We start from the raw sequence: 23,563 nt of genomic DNA on the forward strand, positions 1-23,563 counted from the left end.
TCTCTCATGACAAGTGGAGTTCTCTCTCTCTCTCTCCATGATGAGTGGTATAATTAAGGAGATTGGTCAGGGGGAGGCCTTCTACAGGCTGCTCCCCAGCTCATTACCAGATGTTTGGAGGTCACTGCAGTTCTCACACACACACACACACACACACACACACACACACACACACACACACACACAGAGCAGTGAAGCACATTGTACAGCACAGCAGAGAGAAAGATGTGAAGATACATTCATGTGGACAGATTCTATTGGTGTAGTGAGGACAATGTGAGGACAGTGAGGCAGACATGGCACACATGTAGTCCTCAAAGTGTTTTCATTTCAGAGTGAGAGGGAGAAGGATTGCCGGGCGAAAATAAGAAAAGAACAAAAACAAAGCAATAACAATAACAGTTGATTTTTTTTCCCAACAACTTGATTAAACACAGGAGACCAAACAATCAGCTGAGAACAGGAACATGGGGCTGAGATACTGGGTAGTGTTCTGTTCTGTTCTTTGGCCAGCAGTGGTGTCACGTTCATACAATCATAGAGCAGTGGTTCCCAATTACCTTTATTCCTTGGAGCCAGTGGTGTAAAGTAACTAAGTACATTACTTAAGTATTCAATTAAGTATTCGATAAAAAAAAAAAAAAAGGATTCTGAATCGTTCAACATAAGAATCGCGATTCGTATTCAAATAGATTTTTTTTCCTGCAGCCCTATAGCTCTTACGCATCAGAACACCCAGGGTGTGATGCGTTGCATCCGTCTCCACATTTCAGCTGCTATTGCTTTGGATGGCCGACACATTCATTCATTATTTCACCCAATTGCAGGGGTCCCTGGAACAAAATCTTTTCAGATGGGGGTCCGCGGGGGCAACAGATAAATCTAGGGGTCCTTGACATGAAAAGGTTTGAGAACCACTGTGATGATAAAGGAAACATCTTCAGCCCTATTCTGATTCGAGCATTTTGTGGTGTAAAAAAAACATTCTTATCTCAGTTTTGGATTTGTGTTGAAGTGTTGTTCAGCTAGTTGTACCCTCTATAATACGTGACAAATTGCTCATGCAAGGATTATAGCCGCATAGTATTGCTAAATATTCTGTAATTGCTGAAGTTTAAACGCAAACATACACATTGCTGACTGGAGAAGAAAAGAAACAAGAAACAAAATGAAGAAATCTAAACGAACTTAAAAGGGATATTTCACTTTCAAAAGATTTTTTGGTCATTTTATCGTCTACTCAGGCTTTTGTGAGCCCCCCAGACAGTTTTTAAGTTGCTTGATTCATTATTTAGACGTTTGATATTAATTTAATCGGACACACCCCCTTCCTATACGAACCCATTCAAAACATTTGTAACATGTTAGATTCATCAAAAACACCCGTCCTTGGTTCTGGTGACTCATCCTGCCCTCTTAATACGCGAGGGGAATTGGATGAAATAATGGGGACCACCTTTTTTCATTTATTTTATTTAATTTCTTTATTGTACTTATTTTTTCATTTTCCATTAAAAATACATGAAAAAAAAACACGGTCTCTTCACGTATTAGAAGGACAATATCAGTCACCAGAATCAAGGACGGGTGTTTCTGATGAATCTAAACACGGTTAAAATGGAGTTTGAAGTTACAATGGGTTTGTATAGGAAAGGGGCGTGTCTGATTCAATGAATATCAAATGTCTAAATACTGAATCAAGCAACTTAAAAACTGTCCGGGGGGCTCACAAAAGCCTGAGTAGACGATACAATGACCAATTTGAAAAAGTGAAATATCCCTTTAAAATGTCCCAAATAATTCATCTCATAAACCTATTTGTGAGTCGACCCTATCTGGGGGTTTATATCGACGGGCTCGTATCTCATCTCATGTTAATAAAAAAAAGGGCCCAGGCCGTGCACTAAAGTTGAGATATGCACACATAATTTGATTATTCACACAAACATTCCATTGTGAGCATGTGAACGACTTTCATAATGTTCAGTGAATGAAGCCTCCAGTCTCATGTTTGAACCCTTGCGTGGATCCAGTCCAGTCCGGTCGCCCCGCCCTGCCCCCAGACCCTTAAACACAAACCCCTTCCCATGACCACGTTGGAAGTGCGCCAAGTTTATAGCGGACAGCCAGGCTTCAAACCTGAATTTTTGAGCAGCAGAATGGCGGATGATGATTGTCCATTGTCCTCCAGCAGGAAAATAGTTTTTTTTCCTCTTTTATTTAATAAGAAAGAAAGAAAGAAAGAAAAAGCTCTTAGTTATTCCGTCCAGCAGCAGAGCATCATGGGTAAATGCCCCGCGGAGTCACGTGACATAGTTTCCGAATACATTCTGGTATAAGGCAGGGTGCCGTGCCAAGCTACGCCGCGCCACGCCGCGCCATGCCAAACAATCAAAATGGCTCTTTTCCGCCTACGAATGGTTAACCCTGACTCTTCCAGAACATGGAAATGTCCAGAACCTTTGAAGTTCTGGGCATTTTTTTTTTGGTTTGTTTACGTTTATAACCACGACCACCTCTGGAGGTTGACGTATGTCATAAAAAAGAAACTCATAAAAGAAGAGAAAATAGGAAATTTACATTTACATGTCATTTACACCTGCTTGTAGATTTGATATTTTTGCTATTTTCACACGCAAAAAAAAACTCTTAAGTATAAGTTGTGGGTTCCTAGAACTCAGGGTCAGTAACAGCAGCACCCAAATTAGGTTCTGATAACCTTATCTGAAACCCGGCCATAAGCGCGTATGGAAACAAACCCAGAACCTGTTAAACTCGTTTCACAGGGGTTCACCTAAGTTCTCGTAGCGGAAAAGAGCCAAAAATAATTCTCCTTAACGATGGCGATGGCGAAACGGGGATGGCCGTGGCGACCGCGGCGACATCCCCCGAACCCCCAAACTCATGAGGAACACATCTGTCCCTTAGATTGTCCCCCCCCACCCACCCACACAAACACACACTCAGCCTCCGCCTCGACTCGCTCACGACTGTTTCCGAAAGGTGAAAATCTCCCGGGCCTTGTTGGAGGCCTTCTTGCCCACGGGCGGAGGGGTGGGCGCGGGGTTGGGGGAGGGCGAGGGCGTGGGCGACGGGGAGGGCGAGGAGGAGGGCTGGGGGGTGGAGGTGCCTCCATAGGGGCAGCTCTGGGAGTCCGGGTGCTCGCCGGAACACTCCACGGTGGGGATGTAGCGGCTGTCCCACATGCCCGGGCCGCACAGCCTGCACAGGTCGTGGAGGCTGCAAGGGATCCTGGGTAGGAGGCGGAACTGGTACAGCAAGCTGCGCGCCTGGAAGAGACAATAAGTGATAATTGGCCCTTTTTTTTCTGTGTTTATTGATTTTTACGAAAAAAATAAAAGAAATAACAGTATGTTTCGTAAAAGACAATAAAAACAAGTAAAAAACTCAATATCCTCACACTAGCTCAAAAATAAAACATTACTATAACACACTATGGATAAACAAACAAAATAAAATACCACATACACGAACAAAAGAAACTCACAAACAAAACTCAAGTGTAAAAAAATAAGTCTCTTTTCCAATGTGAAGGGTAACCTTCCATAAGCGGAAACGTTCAAGAAACTGTGAATTTCATGAATGTTGTTTTGTTTGTTTTGTTTATGTTTATGTTATAACCACAACCAGCCCTGAAGGTGGAGTTATGTCAAAAGTTTTCATTTTGTCCCAGTTTTTCCAGTTTGATTTCAACATTTTCATAAATGAAAGCCAAAACAGTTTTCACAACTTTTGAACATTTTTGAAAATATAGAATAGGGCTATATAGAATAGGCTAAGTGATTTAAAACCGGCGGTGTTGTGTTCTGGTTCCGGTGGCATCATACCTCTACCTGACCTTACAGCAACAGCAGCAGTCTCAGAACCCAATGAGGTTCTGACAACCTGATCTGAAACCCAGCTGTAGCCGTAGTAATGAAATACATCACGGCACACTTTGCTTAGTTATTACAGGCGACAAAGAGAAGCGACGAAGAGTACAGGGTTGCCAACTACCTGAAATGCAAATAAAGGGACACCTGGCTGTAAAGGATGCCCAGAAACAGATAAAATCTCACTGTATATAATGTACAGTTTTTGATTAACATATTAACCACTTGAACCCCAACATCCAATTTTCTGGGGGGAACGTTGGCCAAGAATAGCAGATCTTGTGATTTTGTAGATCGGCAATTTTTTGGCAAAGACATTTGGTGTAGACAGAAAGCGGCTGTCCAAGTAGAGAGACAACTCAGGTCCAGTTTATTATAGCATAATGTATATGAGCGTTTGAACCTGTAAGATGAACAAAGTCTGTCCCTTTTCTCCAAATAATTCAACAATTCAAAGAGACAATTCCGTATTTCAAGGGATGGTTGGCAACTCTAATGGAGTACGAAGCAGAAGCAGAGATACTGTAGGTAAAAAAAATTAATGACAAAAGAACATGTTTTTATAACTGTCACCATAAATGCAAAGCAGAAATGAGTGCAGACGCGGGTTTAAAAGATAAGGTCACAACGACAAAGTCACTGATGCGTTATACGACCTCTAGAGTAAAATATTCCCGTCTGCTCCCCAGAACTACACATGCAAAATGTCAACCACACAACGCAGTCACAGCAGCAGTCGACAGTCGACTAAAACTATGACGAAGAATGTAGGTCGACTACCTTTTTTCACTGCCGAAAACTAAATAAAAACTAAGCTATGATGACTAAAACTAAGACTAAATATATTGACAATTTTGTCAACAAATAAAAACTAGACTAAAATGTTAGTGAGGGATCTAGTGGAGAAGAGATCCAGTGTACAAATAGTCATTTTATGTTTGGTTGCGCTCGAGTGAAAATAGCAGATCTGCAACGCGTTGTGAGCTTGTAGATCGGCTATTTTCAGCATGCAACGAAGTGTAAAATCAGCCATTACGACGCCATCAAGGCACCGCCAACATACATTTTAGTCGACTAAATCAACTGTACATTTAGTCGACTATAATCTTATGCTATTTAGTCGACTAAAACTAGACAAAAACTAAAACGTTTCAGATGACTAAAATATGACTAAAACTAAATGGAATTTGATTCAAAAGACTATGACTAAAACTGAATCAAAATTTGCTGTCAAAATCAACATTGAGCAGCAGCAGCAGCAGCAGCAGCAGCAGCAGCAGCAGCAGCAGCATGCTAACAGGAGTGCAGGCTGCTCGCTCACTGTGCTTGTAGCAGTAGGAACGCATGCAGCACACACATAAACATGAGGAAGCGCACATATCCATGCACACAGGCACACACTTGTATTACTATTCTTGTGAGGACATCAACATTTTAGGACGCCGTTTTCATGAATGGCGTATTTTAACCTCTAAATGTGCAGTCAAGTGCTATGTACCTACACTATATAGAATGATAAAGTTCACAGTTTATCATATAAAGTTTGTGCACCAAACAGTCTGTTAAAGTGCATATTATGGCAATTTTCTCTGTGTTGTTGAGAGGCCCCTCACTGTGTGTCAAATGTGGGATAGATTGGAAGGTTCATGATTTTTAATGAAACAACTTCATTGTACCCAAAATGTAAAGCGGGATGTTATAGCGCCACCATGAGGCCAATTTGAAAAATGTGGGGTGGGGTGTCTTCCTTGGTCTACTGAGAGTGTGCGTACAAATAGTGTACATGCGTACATACACCCACACACAAGCAGGGGTGCAGATCATAAATCTGGGCATGGCAGCATTCATTCAGCATCTCAAGGCTGCTGTGAGGCTACAGTCTATCAAGTTGTAGTTCTCTTCCCCCCCCCCCCCCCCGCAGCATCAGACGAGGCCAAGACACGAGAGAGAGAGAGAGAGAGAGAGAGAGAGAGAGAGAGAGAGAGAGAGAGAGACCAGCGCTACACTGACTCACAGTGAATGAATGGTATTGCCACACATCATATTAATCACATTTAGCAACATGCCAAAGCAAACCAACAACTCATCATTACTAACATCATCTACAACCATTCATTTATTTACACACTGTGTCATCTGCAGTGGTACTCTGATTGTTTTGTAGTAGTACCAAAGTATTGGCATGAAAATATACTCCGTCTACAAGCTCACGCCTTGTGAGCTTGAATGGGCTAGTTTTGAAAAGACAAAGTATAAAATAGGGATTCATTGGTTAATATATATATATGTTTTTGTAATAATGATCTAAATCTGCAAAGTAACCAATAAACTGTAGTGGAGTAAATTGCAATACTTGCTTTTTGGGAAGAATTAAGTAGAAGTACTCAAGAACTACTCATGTACGCCTTTTATTTATTCCCAATTCCCCTGAATGAAAGTGAAGTGACAGCACATACATGTTGTAATCAATAGTACTTGAGTAAATGTTCTTAGTTAGTGTACTTTGCACCAGCGGTGCTGTGCATGCAGGTGTGTGTGTGTGTGTGTGTGTGTGTGTGTGTGTGTGTGTGTGTGTGTGTGTGTGTGTGTGTGTGTGTGTGTGTGTGTGTGTGTGTGTGTGTGTGTGTGCGCGTGTGTGTCAGTGTTGATTTCGTCGACTAAAACTATGATGAAAAATGTTGGTCGACTGCCTTTTTTCACTGACGAAAACTAAACAAAAACTAAGCTATGATGACTAAAACTAAGACTAAATATATTGACAATTTCGTCAACAAATAAAAACTAGACTAAAATGTTAGTGAGGGATCTAGTGGAGAAGAGATCCAGTAGAACTAAAAGACGAGTCATTTTATGTTGTGTTGCGCTCTGAATATAGCATATCTACAAGCTCACAAAAACTACAACATTTCAGATGACTAAAATATGACTAAAACTAAAATGGAATCTTATTCAAAAGACTATGACTAAAACTAAATCAAAGTGTGTGTGCGCGCGTGTGTGTGTGTGTGTGTGTGTGTGTGTGTGTGTGTGTGTGTGTGTGTGTGTGTGTGTGTGTGTGTGTGTGTGTGTGTGTGTGTGTGTGTGTGTGTGTGTGTGTGTGTGTGTGTACCTTGCGCAGCACCAGCTCTCCGCTCATGTGCATGGAGAGGTTGCTGAAGTGCAGCAGCATCTGGTCGGTGGCCAGATGCTGCTCTGACACATCCTCACCGTACAGCACGATGATGGAGACACACAGGAACAGGTGGAAGTAGTCTGTCTGCAGAGAGAGAGAGAGAGAGAGAGAGAGAGAGAGAGAGCGAGAGAGACAGAGAGACAGAGAGACATTGTCAGTGTCATCCACAGGACAGCCAACAGCAGAGCAGTTATTCTCAAAGTTTTTCATTACAAGGACCCCCAGTTTGAGATGCATGGTCGGGCCACAGATCAGACTTTTCATCTCTGGGAGCTCAAGCTACACCGTAAAATATTCAATATCTCAAGACGGATTCTGCTAACAGCAGAACCTGTCAGCACCACTGCCCTAAACGTGTAGTGTTGTTGTTAGTAGGAATAAACACAGAAGCACCCGGGAGGACCGCAAACATTAAGCGGCTACAGTAGCCTGACACTCAGCCTGAATTTTCATTTCGTTTCACTCCATTATTCAGTCTGAAAGCCCTCTCAATGCAGCGGAGTTCTGAGATGGGGGCGTGGCCAAAGTGGGACTCCACTATGAACCAACGCGATTGGTTCATACTGGATTGTCCCGATCCCGATTCGTCGGTCAGATTTTCAACCGAGGAACACCCGCCTTCGGAAGCGTCACCAGACCCTGAATGCTAGGCAAAGGATTCAGGGGGTGGAGCCAGGCTACGGCTACAGAGCAACGTAAATTCTTTTTTTGTAGTAGATTTTTTATACTTTGGCTATTAAAAAATAGCAGATATACAAGATCATAGAGTGCCACGCTATGAGCTTGTAGATCTGCTATTTTTGAAATTATCTCAACAATGTTTGGAAAATGATATTTTAACATTTTTAACACAAATCTTCTATTCTTGGTGTTCCTGGAACAATATTTTGATGGGGTCCTTGACATGAAAAAGTGGGGGTCAGGAACTGAAATGTGATGGAAAGTTTCACAACATGACCTCTGGTTCTGGCTTCCTGGGGATGGAACCACTTTCATGACCTCAAAATATAAGTGAGAATATAGTTTAAGTCCTCAAACACCTTGGTAGTAGTAGCATCCTCTGCCCCTACAGAGTTTTATTCCAATATGTATTGTATTGTATTGTATGTATTACTGATGAACCGAGTACAACGTTATGCATTTAACAAACAAACCTGCTAATAAAGTAATCAATCAATCAATCATTTACCAGCCGGTTTTAGTACAGTACAATATGTCCTGTAGTACTCAGCCAATCACTGCCCAGCATGCTCAGGCCAAAACATTTTCTTTGAAAGAACAGAGTTGTGGAATATTATATATATTTAAAAAAAAATCTGGAAGTAAAACGTGAACAATGAAAGGGCAACATCTTCTCCAAATGCAACTTAAGAATGTAATAAAATCCCAAACCACCTCAAGTCTCAGCTCCTCCTTAAATAATGGAGGACAATTGTCTGTTATTTCTGTCCAGTTCTTCTCAGCCAGACCCCAAAAGAGATGGACTTGATTTTTCCACTGCAATTTCTAACATGAATCGATCAGGTTTCTTTTGTCTTCCCTCGCCGACCTCGTAAAGAAGCTCAGTGACCATCTTTGGCATCGTGAAGGAGTTTTCACTCTTCTTCTTTTTCCAGTCGGTTTGCTGCCAGCGGCGTTCACTCTAACTTCTCTTCCTTGGGATTCCCTCAAAAGCAAAGAGAGGAGATTTCTTTTCCTCTTGAGTGAATTCTCCATTTCTCTCGCTTCTTTTTTTCTCAACCAGTACATTTATTTGGGAGGAGATCCAGTTTTGCAAAGGCAGTATCTAAGTACATTTACTCAAGGACTGTACTTAAGTAGGATTCTTTGTTACTTTTTTTTATACTTTCATTAATTTACCATTGAAATAATTGAGATGCCTGACAGCAGAGTTATGCTGCTTCTCCCAGTCCAAACCCTCACTCTGTGTCTGGCTGCATCTCTCTCTCTGTCTGTCTGTCTGTCTCTCTGGCTCACGGTAGCTTCTCTTCTCATGCTGTTTGCTTTGAGAACAAACTTCACGCTGTTGCTTGTCGTCTCATAGATTCATGGCCTGGTGTTTCTGGCTTCATTCTGATAGCGGTCTGTAGTACAGTAATATTCCGAAAAGACATGAAACAGGTACCGTAGCACAATCTCAAAATGTCCAGGTCAAGGAGGACTTGACTGACTTGCGAATTGGAGAAGTGTGCTACCTGTTTCATATTTCTGTCTTCGCCAGGCCAACAGGCCCGAGAGACCAAGACTATGTATTCGCCCCTGTGTGTGTGTGTGTGCATGCACTATTTGCACGCACACTCTCAGTAGACCAAGGAAGACACCCCACCCCACATTTTTTTAAATTGGCCTCATGGTGGCGCTATAACAATAAAGTTGCTTAATTAAAGGCAAAAATCATGAACCTTCCAATCTATCCCACATTTGACACACAGTGAGGGACCTTTCAACAACACAGAGAAAATGCCATAATATGCACTTTAACACATTGAGTGCCAAAAACGTAGATCTACGTTTTTCAAATGTTTTCAATAAAAAAAAATCCACAAGGAGCACTCTAACGCAACTTAGAAATGATCCGAGGACCCTTTAAGATGGAATGGACGGATGTGAATGGTCTCTTCCATCCCCTCCAATGATAGGATTTGGAGAAAAAGGTCCATATCAACATATCTTTTTACAGTGGCGAAAACAAGCCATTTTCGACGGGCGATCACTCTGCAATGGCGGATCGCGTTAGAAATCTTATTGTTCCATTTGTTAGACAGGACCCTCGGCCATCGCCCAGACACCCTTTGTTTACACCCAGGTCCTCGTCGAGGCTTCTGCAGCTCTAAACAGATCGGCGTGAAAAACCTCTGACACTTGATATGTTAATATGACTGTTTGGTGCACAAAATGTATATGATAAACTCTATGGAACTTTATTATACTATATAGTGCAGGTATATAGCATAGTACATAGCACTTTATTTAAAATAGGTTAAATGCATTGACTGCACATTTATAGATTAAAATATGTAAAATTACATCGACTGCACATTATTCGAGTCTATAGTTTCTTATGTATATCTGTCTGATGTATTGTTGTGTTTTTGTTTGTTATGCCGTTTAGTGTTTCTTGTTGATGAGGACCACAATGGAAATAAGCCCTCTGGCTTTATTGTGTTTTCATCCTCAGTGATCCAATATGTCGGAAAGTGCTTATGTGCTATTTTTTTTATGTCACTGTATCAGTGTTGATTTTGACAGCAACTTTTGATTTAGTTTTAGTCATAGTCTTTTGAATAAAATTCCATTTAGTTTTAGTCATATTTTAGTCATCTGAAACGTTATAGTTTTTGTCGCCTTAATATCATAAGATTATAGTCGACTAAATCTACAGTTGAGTCAGTCGACTATAATGTATGTTGACGGTGCCTTGATGGCGTCGTAATGGCTGATTTTACACTTGGTTGCATGCTGAAAATAGCAGATCTACAAGCTCACAACGTGTCGCGCTGCGACGCGTTGTGGGCTTGTAGATCTGCTATTTTCAGAGCGCAACACCCGAGCGCAACCAAACATAAAATGACTTGTCTTTTAGTTCTACTGGATCTCTTCTAGTCGCTCACTAACATTTTAGTCTAGATTTTATTTGTTGACGAAATTGTCACTGCATTTAGTCATAGTTTTAGTCATCATAGCTTAGTTTATATTTAGTTTTCGTCAGTGAAAAAAGGTAGTCGACCAACATTTTTCGTCATAGTTTTAGTCGACAAAATCAACACTGCAACGTATAAAATCAATCAATCAATCAGCCAAACGCCATTTGAATTACACTCATAAAGGGGCACCACAACGTATTTCAGCTTTTTATGACTCATTGTTTGTATATTGTTTGTTTATTGCATTGTATATCGGGCCTGTTGAGAGATCTTTATGAGAAAATGTCATTATTTTGTCAGAGTCACCCAGTGCTTTGGAGACATAAGCTCACAGCTGAGAATGCATAACTCACCATGCATAATTCACCAGCAAATTAGAAACAAGACAAGTATACATTGAGTGTATAGCCTTACACATAAACGCCACTACACAGTAAATTCCTCAGTATTAATCTAACTCCCAGGAATGTACTTAACCCATTAAGACCGGGAACGCATCTGTGTCATTTTTTGATTTCTTTGGCTATTTAAAAATTGCAGATATGTACAAGCTCTACAAGATCTACAAGCTCATAGCGCGGCACAGAGTGCCGCGCTATGAGCTTGTAGATCTGCATTTTTTTTTTGAAAAATCCTGAACATTTGAGCAAATCTTTGAATATATATTATTTTTAAAGAGAAAATATTTCGCTCAAATCTTTGCTTCTGGGGGATTCTACAATGTCTTCTGAATCCAAACAGTGTTTTTTCTTTTTAAACTTATGTTGCTATAATATCAGCGGTTCTCAAACCTTTTCATGTCAAGGACCACCCAAAAGGATATGTATTTGGCCGCGGACCCCCAATTCAAAATATGTTGTTCCAGGGACCCCCTAGAAGAAAAGATTTGATTTAAAAATATTTGCTTGAAAAAAAAATATATATATTCAAAGATTAGCAAAAAAATTCACGAAAAAAAAAAAGCCAGATCTACAAGCACTCGGTGCCGCGCTATGAGCTTGTATATCTGCTATTTTTGCCAGACCCAGGGGGTCGGGCCTACATGAGGCTTTGTCGGTCCCCCTCTCCAAACGTTTTTGTCCATACATGGGGCATAAAAGAGGGGGGCCTGGTTCCCTTGTTTGAATAGCCCAAAGAAATCTAAAATGACACAGATGCGTTCCCGGCCTTAATGGCTTAATGGAACCATTCAGAGTTACTGTACACTAATGTAGATGTTTCACTGTCTGGTAGTCAGTGTTGCCCTCACCCTAGCCCCCCTGTACTTGAACATGGGTCGGGGGGGGGAAGTTTGAAACACAGCATTGCAGTCGGTACAGCTGCCTTTGGCGTACTTAACCCATTAAGACCTGAAGCCGATTCTAGAAATGTCTTCTAAATCCCAACAGTTTTCTGAAAAAACGTACGTTTCTATATCAGTGGCGCTCAAACTTTTTCATGTCAAGGACCCCCAAAATGTATATGTATTTGACCCCCATCTCAAAATCTTTTGTTCCAGGGACCCCACAGAAGCAAAGATTTGAGTTACAAATGTTCGCTTTAAAATAATATATATTCAAAGATTTGCACACATGTTCACGATTTTTCATAAAGAGCAGATCTACAAGCTCATAGTGCGGCACTCGGTGCCGCACAATGAGCTTGTATATCTGCTATTTTTGAATAGCCAAAGTGTAAAATAATGCTTTTTTAGCTCAAATCAAAAAGTGACACAGATGCGTCCCAGGTCTCAATGGGTTAAATTAAGTACAGTACTTGAGTAAATGTATTTAGTTACTTTCCACCACTAACAACATACTGTCGATGACGTGAGTCCCTTGTACTGTGATGCTAGAGACCGGGGACGACGTGGCGTTCCTGAAGTGGGTTTGTCCCCAAATATTCCACTGACAATGTTTGACTTTATGACGTCCATATCTAACCGGTATACAAATATTACGTCTTTGTCTGGAGAGCCACATCCAGGAGGTATAGCGTGCACTGGACAATAAAACTATAAATGACCAGATAATAAAAAGCAATAAAAGCCAGTGTTCTTGGGAAAGGTTGTTCCTTTTCCCACCTTTTTAAGTATTCAATTTGTTTAAAAAAAAAAAAGTTACCTAAAAAGTGTAAACTTTATTAAAAATTCTCCTTATATTTCTGCCTTTTTTATACATTTTGCCACTTTGTTTATTCGTATTTAGACTTACTAACCTTTTGTGCGGATGTATGCTAATAAATTGAGCCTGTCGGAAATTGCAACAGTAAATATGACGTATGGGGCTTTTTTGGAACATAAAATTGTAGTTGTACGTACGTAGATCTGGGCTTACAGCGAGGCGGACATGCATCTCGACGTCGTATGTACAAAGACGCGTACACAAACAAATACCATACTGTAAAGTAATAAATGACGATATTAAAAAAGCAATAAAAGCCAATGTTCTTGGGAAAGGTTGTTCCTTTTTCCACCTGTTTTTTAAGTGAAGTGTTACCAAAAGGGGTGCCTGGACCTTTTCTGCTTTACTGAACAATGGCTTTTGCTGAGAAGACTAAGTCTCTCTGCCAAAAAATAACATCCACAACAGCAGCCCACCTACCTGGCTCACAACGCGTCGCAGCGCGCCGCTTTGTGAGTTTGTAGATCTGCTATTTTCAGAGCGCGACACCCGAGCACAACCAAGCATAAAATGACTTGTCTTTTAGTTCTACTGGATCTCTTCTCCACTAGATCCCTCACTAACATTTTAGTCTAGTTTTAATTGGTTGACAAAGTTGTCAATATATTTAGTCTTAGTTTTAGTCATCATAGCTTAGTTTTTATTTAATTTTTCGTCGAAATCAACACTGATATATATACATTTGTTTTTTGAAAAGACGTTTTAAAACGTCTTTGGCAGGCAATGTGTTAACTCATTGAGTGCCATAATTATTAATATCTATTTCTGGCCATTACAATTTTTATTAAAATTAAAAAAAAAAGTGCTTAGGAAGCGAGATACAGCCTTTTTCAGTTATAAGTTAAACAAGGAGTGGATGGAGCTGCAAACCTTCAGATAGTTTTTTTTTTTTAATTATTATTATTTTTTTCTTTTTTTTTCAAAAACACGTGAAACACGTTAATGGCACGTTGCACCATAGCGCTAAAACACGTGAAACACGTTAATGGCACTCAATGAGTTAAGTAAAGTGTTGCCAAAAAGGGGTAACCTGACTATTTCTGCTTTACTGCACAATGGCTTTTGCTGAGAAGATTAAGTCTCTCCACCTAAAGAATAACGTCCACAACAGCAGCCCTACAGTACACAGTACCTGGTAGTGTGCCCAGCAGGCCTACAGTACACAGTACCTGGTAGTGTGCCCAGCAGCCCTACAGTACAGTACCTGGTAGTGTGCCCAGCAGCCCTACAGTCCAGTACCTGGTAGTGTGCCCAGCAGCCCTACAGTATACAGTACCTGGTAGTGTGCCCAGCAGCCCTACAGTACACAGTACCTGGTAGTGTGCCCAGCAGCCCTACAGTATACAGTACCTGGTAGTGTGCCCAGCAGCCCTACAGTACACAGTACCTGGTAGTGTGCCCAGCAGCCCTACAGTATACAGTACCTGGTAGTGTGCCCAGCAGCCCTACAGTACAGTACCTGGTAGTGTGCCCAGCAGCCCTACAGTACAGTACCTGGTAGTGTGCCCAGCAGCCCTACAGTACAGTACCTGGTAGTGTGCCCAGCAGGCCTACAGTCCAGTACCTGGTAGTGTGCCCAGCAGCCCTACAGTACAGTCCAGTACCTGGTAGTGTGCCCAGCAGCCCTACAGTACAGTCCAGTACCTGGTAGTGTGCCCAGCAGGCCTCCCACATGCGCAGGGCCTCGGTGTCGGGGAACTCTCTCTTGAAGCAGAGGAGGATCCAGCGGTGGCAGAACAGCAGCTGCAGGCCGTCCTCCCCCAGCAGGGTGAGGTGCTGGTGGAAGCCGGGCAGCATCAGACGCAGCAGCTCTCTCAGGAACATCTGGAGGGCCGAGAGACGGTGTTGATTTTGACAGTACATTTTGATTCAGTCATATTTTAGTCACCTGAAATGTTTTAGTTTTTGTCTAGTTTTAGTCGACTAAATATCATAAGGTTATAGTCGACTAAATCTGCAGTTGATTTAGTCGACTAAAATGTGTTTTTTGGCGGTGCCTTGATGGCGTCGTAATGGCTGATTTTGCACTCGGTTGCATGCTGAAAATAGCAGATCTACAAGCGTTGTGAGCTTGTAGATCTGCTATTTTCAGCACACCCTAGCATGTCTTAGTTCTACTGGATCTCTTCTCCACTCGTCCCTCACTAACATTTTAGTCTAGTTTTTATTTGTTGACAAAATTGTCAATATATTTAGTCTTAGTTTCGGTCATCATAGCTTAGTTTTTATTTCGTTTTTATTTCGTTTTCGTCAGTAAAAAAAGGTAGTCGACGAACATTTTTCGTCGACGAAATCAACACTGTTGTGCGTGTGTGTGCATGTGTCTGTCTGTCTGTCTGTGTGCGCGTGCGCGCGTGTGTACACTTGTATTTCTATTTGTGAGGGTCAAAGTCCCCGCAAGTATAACATAATAATAAAGTTTCAGTTTGTGTCTAGTTTTAGTCGACTAAATATCATAAGATTATAGTCGACTAAATCTACAGTTGATTTAGTCGACTAAAATGTTGATGGCGTCATAATGGCTGATTTTACACTTTGTTGCATGCTGAAAATAGCCGATCTACAAGCTTACAATGCGTCGCAGTGTGAGCTTGTAGATCAGCTATTTTCAGAGCACAACACCCGAGCGCAACCAAGCATAAAATGACATGTCTTACAGTAGTTCTGCAACCAGACTAAAACCATATACAACATGCGTACCAAATAAAACATGTGTAAAAAATCGTATGCAACCAGTGCACGCACGCGCACACACTCACACTCACACAGACACAGGCGCACACACACACACGCACGCTCGCTCCTCACCAGCTGCCTCTCCATGTCTTCGTCTCGCGGGGAGCTGATGAAGATGGTGTTCTCCATCAGCCCCACGAAGCACCAGAAGGTGTCGCTCTCGTCCTGGACCTCGGTGAGCAGGGGGGCCACCAGGTCAGACATGCCCTGGCAGTAGCCCATGTCTGGGTTCAGCACGGCGTAGTTCAGCAGGATGCGCCTGGAGAAGTCAAGTTCAAGTTTATTATGTCCCAAACGGTGGGCAATTTAAGTTACAGCAGAGATAATAAGTAACTCCAACACACAGTAAACATACATACACCAGACAAACATAGACATGATCACAATATACTTTTCTTTCTTTTTCCTTTATTTATTCAGGGGAGCCCACTGAGAGCAAGCTCTCTTTTTCAGGGACGCCCTGATAACAGCATATAACACATATACATAATGAAAAACAATAACAAACATTTGAATCATATTACAATCATCACAGAAGCAAATAAACAGTATTACATGAAACAGGTGCAGTTACTATGAAATTTGTCCTCGAGAAGTACCCTAAATGTCTCTATTGAGACCAATCGCTCCAGTTTCAGAGAGTCCTGAAGTTTGTTCCATTTGTGTGGAGCATAATACATGAAGGCAGTCTTTCCTTGTTCACTTTTCTTACGTGGACTGGTATATCTAATGTGTCTTTGTGAATGTGTTGAGTGTCCAGAAACCTTTGGTTCTAAGAGCGAAAAAAGGTATAGAGGAAGCTTGCCACACAAGGCCTTATAAATAAAAAGAATACAATGTTGCTCTCTGGGCTAATATCGTCTGCACCCTTTGATTTTTTTGTGCATATTTTTGCAAGTGCAATTAAAACCTCAGAATGTGTAATTCGTCTAAATGTAAAACATGGGGGGACAGGTCGAGTGAATTGTCAGTGATTGATTCATCACCATGATCTGCTACCGCAATATTAACAGACTGTCTGTCAAATAGATGACCAGCTAGTATAAAATGATTGTTAAAAACATCACAAATATCTGGTTTGTTTAAAACAACCCCATTTTCACTATTGATTTGTGACGGGAGAGAGGAGGCTGGCCTGGCTTTTAAGGACTTAACGATCTTCCAAAAACTGGCCGCATTTCCTTGCGTCTTAGCAAAACTGGATAAATAAAAATCTGATTTTGCTTTTCTAACCATAATGATGGCTTTATTTCGCAGCGTCTTAAATGATGACCAGTCTGCTGGTATGCCAGAACTTCTGGCCTTTGACCAGGCCACGTCTCTGTGGCGGAGGGCCATTTTGAGATCCGCTGTAAACCAGGGACTCGAACGGTTTTTAACTCTAAAATTCTTATAAGGTGCATGTTTGTCAGTAATGGAATTAAAAATATTAAGAAATTGACTTAAAGCTAGCTCAGGGTCTTGAAATGAGTTGACCTTGTACAAGTCAGAATAAAATAAATCATATAAAAAACCCTGTTCCGAAAAAACTTTAAAATTTCGTTTTTTAATCACCCGCCCCTTTGTTTTATTAACTCTGACACATACTATAGGGCAGTGGTCACTAACACCTTGGGCAAACACCCCACTATAAGGGTACTTGAATGGCCTATTTGTTAAAATTAGATCAATCAAAGTAGATCTAGGGGGGTTGTTTAAATTTGGTCTGGTGGTATGCTGGATGAGCTGGGATAGATTTAGGTCCATGCAAAGCTGTTTCAGCCGAGCAGAATTGCTAGAGAGCCAATCCAGATTAAAATCTCCCAAAATCAAAACCTCCGAAGATACGTATTTGGACAAAATCTTCCCAAAATCCTCCAAGGCCACAACTGGCACTGAAGGGGGGCGATAGGTACCAATAACTGTACAGTGGATATCACCACCCAAACAAATGTCTAAAATGATATATTCAAACCGTTTAGGGATAGATGACATCTCAAGTACATGTGCATTTAAATGTTCACTGACAAAAATTACAAGCCCACCAGCTCTTGAATTTCTGTCTATTCTAAAGAGATTATACCCATTTATGGCAATATCTGAGTCTAATGTGAGCTCTGTCAGCCATGTCTCTGACAAGACAAATACATCGGGGGAGCCCCCCTTAATCAGAATATTAATGAAATCAAGCTTTGGGGCCATACTCCTAATATTTAAATGTATGAATTTCAAGCCATCACATTCGTGCAGCTCTTGTGCAGTCTTCAAATCCACACAATTTACATCATTAATAAGAGCAGAGGGCGTAATTTTAGGAGCAGAATTTATATAGACAAGGTTACTCACTGTGACCCCTCGTGGCCTTGAAATATGACGAGGCAGCCTTGTAATGGAAGGAGTTCTAATGGCAAAGTCACATTTATCATCATTTACTGAGGGTGAGATATGAGCAGTTTGACCACCAGGCCACAAGGGGGCAGGTGCTGTGTGGGGAGAGTGAATCATGGCGGAACAGATTGTGGAATGACCAGTGAGGACCAAGTTTGAGTCGGACCTATTTGAATGAGGGACCAGTCAAGTTGCTGTATTAGCGTCCAGTATGCGTTGCAAGTGAAAAGAAAGTGATTTGTTTCCTAAAATACTCGGATGCAGCCCATCTCGAGCATAAAAGGTTGGACGAGCCCAAAACAGATGAAAGTTGTGACTGTAATTTACATTGCAAGAGGAACAGACAGACTGGAGCCAATAGTGCACGTCCAGTAAACGGGCAAAACGCGCTTCCCCTTTGCGCAGCAATGGAATAGGACCAGAAATAAATATACGTTTACCACAGCTAAGGAGTAGATCAAGGATGTTTTTAAAATTAGCCTTAGTATCAACGGAGGGTCGGTCATTTACACCAACGTGAAGGACTATGTTAATGATTGTAGATGGGAGGGAAACCAAAATAGTGGGGAGTCTATCCAGGATAAACTTTGTATTTGCACCTGGGTAGCAGTATGTTAGTGCGCTGGAAACGCGAATGTTTCTGACCATAGAGTCCCCAATTATTACCACTGTGGGAGGTGAGGGGGATGGAGTGTGCAGAGGACTGGACTGTCTGGGGGGGCCGTGGATCTTGTTGATCAGCGGTGGCGGAGCTGTGGATGACGGCTGTTGACTGATATCCGTAGTGGAGATCACTGGTGTGGGCACCGCTGAGATCAGGTGGGAGAAGCCCGGCCGTGGCCGTGGTTTGGACACCACAGCAGACCGAGGCAACATGCGTGGAACACTGGATGATGGCCAGGAGGCGCAGTGGATAGCAGGAGCAGCGCGCGCTTCATGGCGCACGCAGTCGCCAGAGACTACCACCTCGCGATGATGGGGCGAGGGGTCAACATCTCCAGCTCGGGTGCCCAGGCGAGAGCTGCGGTCGGAGACTACCACCTCACGATGACGGGGCGAGGGGTCAACATCTCCAGCTCGGGTGCCCAGGCGGGAGCTGCGGTCGGAGACTACCACCTCGCGATGACGGGGCGAGGGGTCAACATCTCCAGCTCGAGAGCCCAGGCGGGAGCTACGGTTAGGGACTACCACCTCGCAATGAAGAGGCGAGGGGTCAACATCCCCAGGTGATGGAGGCATGGAACTGCCCCAGCTTTTTGCTCTCTTGGCCCTGGGGGAGGACTGGTGCTCCTCCAGGAGTGCCCCCAGTAGCTCAAAGCTGTTTCCCAGCGGGATAGGAGGAGAGGTCGCTCGTAGTGTATTCCTGCAGCGTTTCCTCCTGTCTCGGCGTACTGGAATCCAGTCAGCGGTCGTGCTGGAATCGGACCGTTTGGTTTTGGCACCTAGTACGGGCCATACCTCCTCGTTGAGGACACCATCAAACAATGGATCCATGATCAGAGGCTCCTTTTGCGGGACCGGTTTACAGCCAGCCAGGGAGTCCAGAAACTCCTCGTCCTCCCGGATCGTATGCAGGAGCAGGATACGAACCTCCAACTCCTTAATCCTTTTTTCCTGTCGGATACAACTTTCACAGTCCGGAGTAGAGGTGAGTAGTAGCATGATAGCCACTAAGCCCAGTTTGGGCCCCGCTGTTTTCCTCCAAACTATGTGACAGCGGCGGTGGTGACAGCGACCGGCTTTTTGTGATTACCTAATACAGATACAGATAATAATAGCTACTAATAGTCAGGACACACAGCAGTAGTGGAAGAAGTACTCCGATATTTTTACTTCAGTAAAAGTAAGCAATACCACAATATAAAAATGCTCTATTTACAAGTGAAAAGGCCTGTGTTCGAAATGTTACTTGAGTAAAAGTTCAAAAGTATTGGCATCAAAATGTACTTAAAGTAGCAAAAGTAAAAGTACAAAAATGTTTGAAAATAGCAGATCTACAAACTCACAACGCGTCGCGGTGCGACGCATTGTGAGCTTGTAGATATATATTTACTGTATCCAGCTATCATAGCGTGGCACCGAGTGCCGCACTACGAGCTTGTAGATCTGCTATTTTTGATTTGTTTTTGAAAATGTGTGCAAATCTTTTAATACATATTCTTTTAAAGCGAACATTTTCAACTCCAATCTTCGCTTCTGGGGGTCACTGGAACAAAATATTTTGAGATGGGGGCGGGTCTGCGGCCAAATAACAATTGCCCTTGACAATTAACTCATTGCCTGCCATGGACGAATTAACTCGTCGAATTCTGCTCAGCTTTTTTTTCACAAAGAACCAGAGATAACGCGATCTAGTCTCGCGTAGCCAGACAACTATTCCACAATCTCCGAATGCTATATAGTCTGGAACTACACCTCCTGAAATCCGAGAGAGGAAACTGGCACTTCCACTCACGAAAATATGTTTTAAAATATTATATAATATAATTTCCATTTCTGCTAAGCAGCAAGCTAAATATACTTAGATGATTTTTATTTATATTAGGATACATTTGCGCGACTGTAAAGACAAAACAGAAGTGGGGAGGAGGCTTCACATCCGGTTTATATTTTAATCATGATCAGAGCTTCAGAGTCCCAGACTGTATGACCGGAAACATTTGAAAAATGTGGGAGAAAACAGTATGGCCATGCAAGACTAACGCGATCCGAAGATTTACTGCTCCATTCACTTCCTGGTTAACTTAAAAATGCTATATCTCGGCTCCTTTTCATTCATTCATTCAACCTTTATTTAAGATTCTCGGAGAGATCAATTGAGGGAGACCCTCATTTACAATGATGCCGAGATTACACACATATAAATAACATAGGAGTAACAAGAAAACAATAAAGTTGACACAAACCGTTAAAACAATTGCATGTTAACATCAATTAGTTAAAACAGTTGCATATGGGTAAGACACGGTTATTATATAGATTCCTAAAATGGCCAATAGATACTAGGGTATTCAATTTAAGCTCTTGTTGCAAGAGGTTCCAAGACTCAGGTGCACCAAAGCTGAAAGCAGCCTTTCCCTGTTCTGAATTGGCAAAAGGAGCCAACAGGATTAGCCAATCGCTGGAGCGGGTTAGAATGTGATTAGGTTTCAGACGTAGCATGGATGAGATATAAGGTGGTAATTTACCAACCAGGGCTTTATAAATAAAAAGATGCCAATGACTATTGCGTCTCTCAGTCAGAGAAGACCAGCCCACTTTATCATACAAGGCACAATGATGGGTGTTGTAGCTATCACCAGTAATAAATCTCAGAGCTGAGTGGTAAACTGTGTCCAGAGGCTTGAGTGTGGAGGCGGCTGCATGACGGCTCCTGTGTGCTTTTTTTCCCTACTATGTATTTTTGACCGAGATATGCTATTTTCAAAGCACAGTGAAACCCTCTGCGATTAGCAACCATCAGGGGATCGATCATACTGGAGATAAATATTCTGTGACTACTTGAAAAGGTAAGAAAATCGAAAAATCTCTGGCAGTGGGTGAGTTTTTTAATGTATACACTCATGTAAAAATTATGCTTCTCGGTTACTCGATTAATAAAAAAAAATGCTAATAAAATAATGGATAGTTGCAGCCCTGCATCATCCAGAGACACAAGAAGCAGGAGCCGCCATGATGAGGACGATGACGAGAGGCAAACTGAACTAATAACATGCTATTTAAACCCTCCTGCTCCTGCTTCAGAAAAGCCATTAGCTATGAGTACGCATCACAAGTGCTCTAACGGCTTAGCCAGAGTCAATAAAGCATGAAACTCATTTGCGGGCTCCCCCCCCCCGGGGTTCAGAATATGAAATGAATAGGCAGGTACTCCTGTGTGTGTGTGTGTGTGTGTGCACCGAACGGGCTCTGGGATGGAAGAGATAACACTGCTGGAGTGGCGAGGAGAGGGGGAGAGAGAGGGGGCGGGGAGAGAGAGAGAGAGAATAGCCGTCAGATAGCATGTTGTGTGCGGGAGATTTATTATAATCCATTCCATGACTGGGTCAATAGATACATATGTATGTGTGTGTGTGTGTGTGTGTGTGTGTGTGTGTGTGTGTGTGTGTGTGTGTGTGTGTGTGTGTGTGTGTGTGTGTGTGTGTGTGTGTGTGTGTGTGTGTGTGTGTGTGTGTGTGTGAGAGAGTGAGAGTGAGAGAGAGAGCGAGAGAGAGAGAGAGAGAGGGGGGAAGATAAGGTGGGGGGAAGATATTGCTTTGTTTTGTTCCACTTTGGCAATGTAAACGTATGTTTTCTCATGCCAATAAAGCTCCTTTGAATTGAATTGAGAAGAGAGAAATAAAGAGAGCGAGACGCTAGTTATACTATATGCAGATGAATGTTGGCTATACTTGTTTACATAATCTGTATGTCATTTTGACAGACACATCAGCATGCCTGGCGTTAATAACAGGGGTGAAAGTGGGTCGGATCGGGGTGCTGCTGTTTTGCGTTTTTGTCGAATCAAATATTCAATCAATCAGTGGGGTTGAGACTAACAACCGAGCGGAGTTGTTGTTGTTGTTGTCCTGACCTCATGATCTCCACATTGGGGTTGTTCTCTCCTCTGAAGAAGACGTTGCTGCGGTCAGTCCTCACCACGTCCTTGTCCACCGTGAACTGGACCTTCCTCCAGAACTCGCTGTGCTCCTCTGGACTCATGGACAGTCTGGAACACACAGAGAACAGAGAACAGCCGTAAAGAAACAAAGAAGAAAACCAGAAGCAATTACTTTACAAAGGTCTCAGTCATTCAGAAATATATGTTGTTCATGAGCTGATCCACCGGGCTCTCTTAACTCCAATGCATTCCACCAAACTCTGGGCTGCAGTCTGGCTCCCACGGTGCGACGAATCTGCCGGCTGGAATTGCATGATAGCGAAAATGACGTAGATGACCCTACCTTCTTTAAATATACCTTGACCGTATATATATATATATATAGCTGTTAGGCTTTTATTGTGATAGAGCTAACAGGATGTATGATACCGGATGTTGATGTACGAATGCTCATTCTACTAGCAAACGACATGGAAAGTACTAGCTTCAATAAAGTAACCAACATGCTCTAAACCGTCTGTATTACTTTACGCCTACCACGACATACATATATATATATATATATATATATATATATATATATATATATATATATATATATATATATATATATGAACAGAAGTGCACGCCCACATTCCAGACATTCTTTTCAGGCTGTTTGTAGGACTCGGAGACGGATCTCCGGTCAATAACATGAACCCATAAAAACCGGGAACGCATCTGTGTAACCACTTAGAACCATTATTTTATACTTTGGCTATTCAAAAATAGCAGATCTACAAGCTCATAGCGCGGAACCGAGTGCCGCACTATGAGCTTGTAGATCTTCTATTTTTGAAAACATTTTTAACTCAAATCTTTGCTTCTGGGGGGTCCCTGGAACAACATATTTTCAGATGGGAGTCGGCAGCCAAATACAAATCATTTGGGGGGGTCCTTGAGGTGAAAAAGTTTGAGAACCACTGATATAGCAACAGTATACGTTTTTC

General features: G+C 42.2%; 1 protein-coding gene across 4 annotated transcripts in view; it reads right to left on the reverse strand.

Annotated features, from left to right (window-relative positions):
• Positions 1-2,965: 2,965 nt before the first annotated feature.
• Positions 2,966-23,563, reverse strand: part of tbc1d16 (TBC1 domain family, member 16) — a 102,767-nt gene continuing 82,169 nt past the window's right edge. For all 4 annotated transcript variants that reach the window (XM_080447337.1, XM_080447336.1, XM_080447334.1 and 1 more), the window contains exons 10-14: positions 22,548-22,682; positions 15,680-15,866; positions 14,516-14,695; positions 7,003-7,149; positions 2,966-3,290 (exon numbers count right to left, since the gene is read on the reverse strand). In XM_080447337.1, coding sequence (XP_080303463.1) covers positions 2,985-3,290; positions 7,003-7,149; positions 14,516-14,695; positions 15,680-15,866; positions 22,548-22,682 — 955 coding nt within the window. In that variant the 3' untranslated portion in view covers positions 2,966-2,984. The remainder of the gene's footprint in view (positions 3,291-7,002; positions 7,150-14,515; positions 14,696-15,679; positions 15,867-22,547; positions 22,683-23,563) is intronic.

This window comes from Gymnoscopelus braueri (assembly GCF_963280865.1).
Source record: "Gymnoscopelus braueri genome assembly, chromosome: 13".
Lineage (NCBI taxonomy): Eukaryota > Metazoa > Chordata > Actinopteri > Myctophiformes > Myctophidae > Gymnoscopelus > Gymnoscopelus braueri.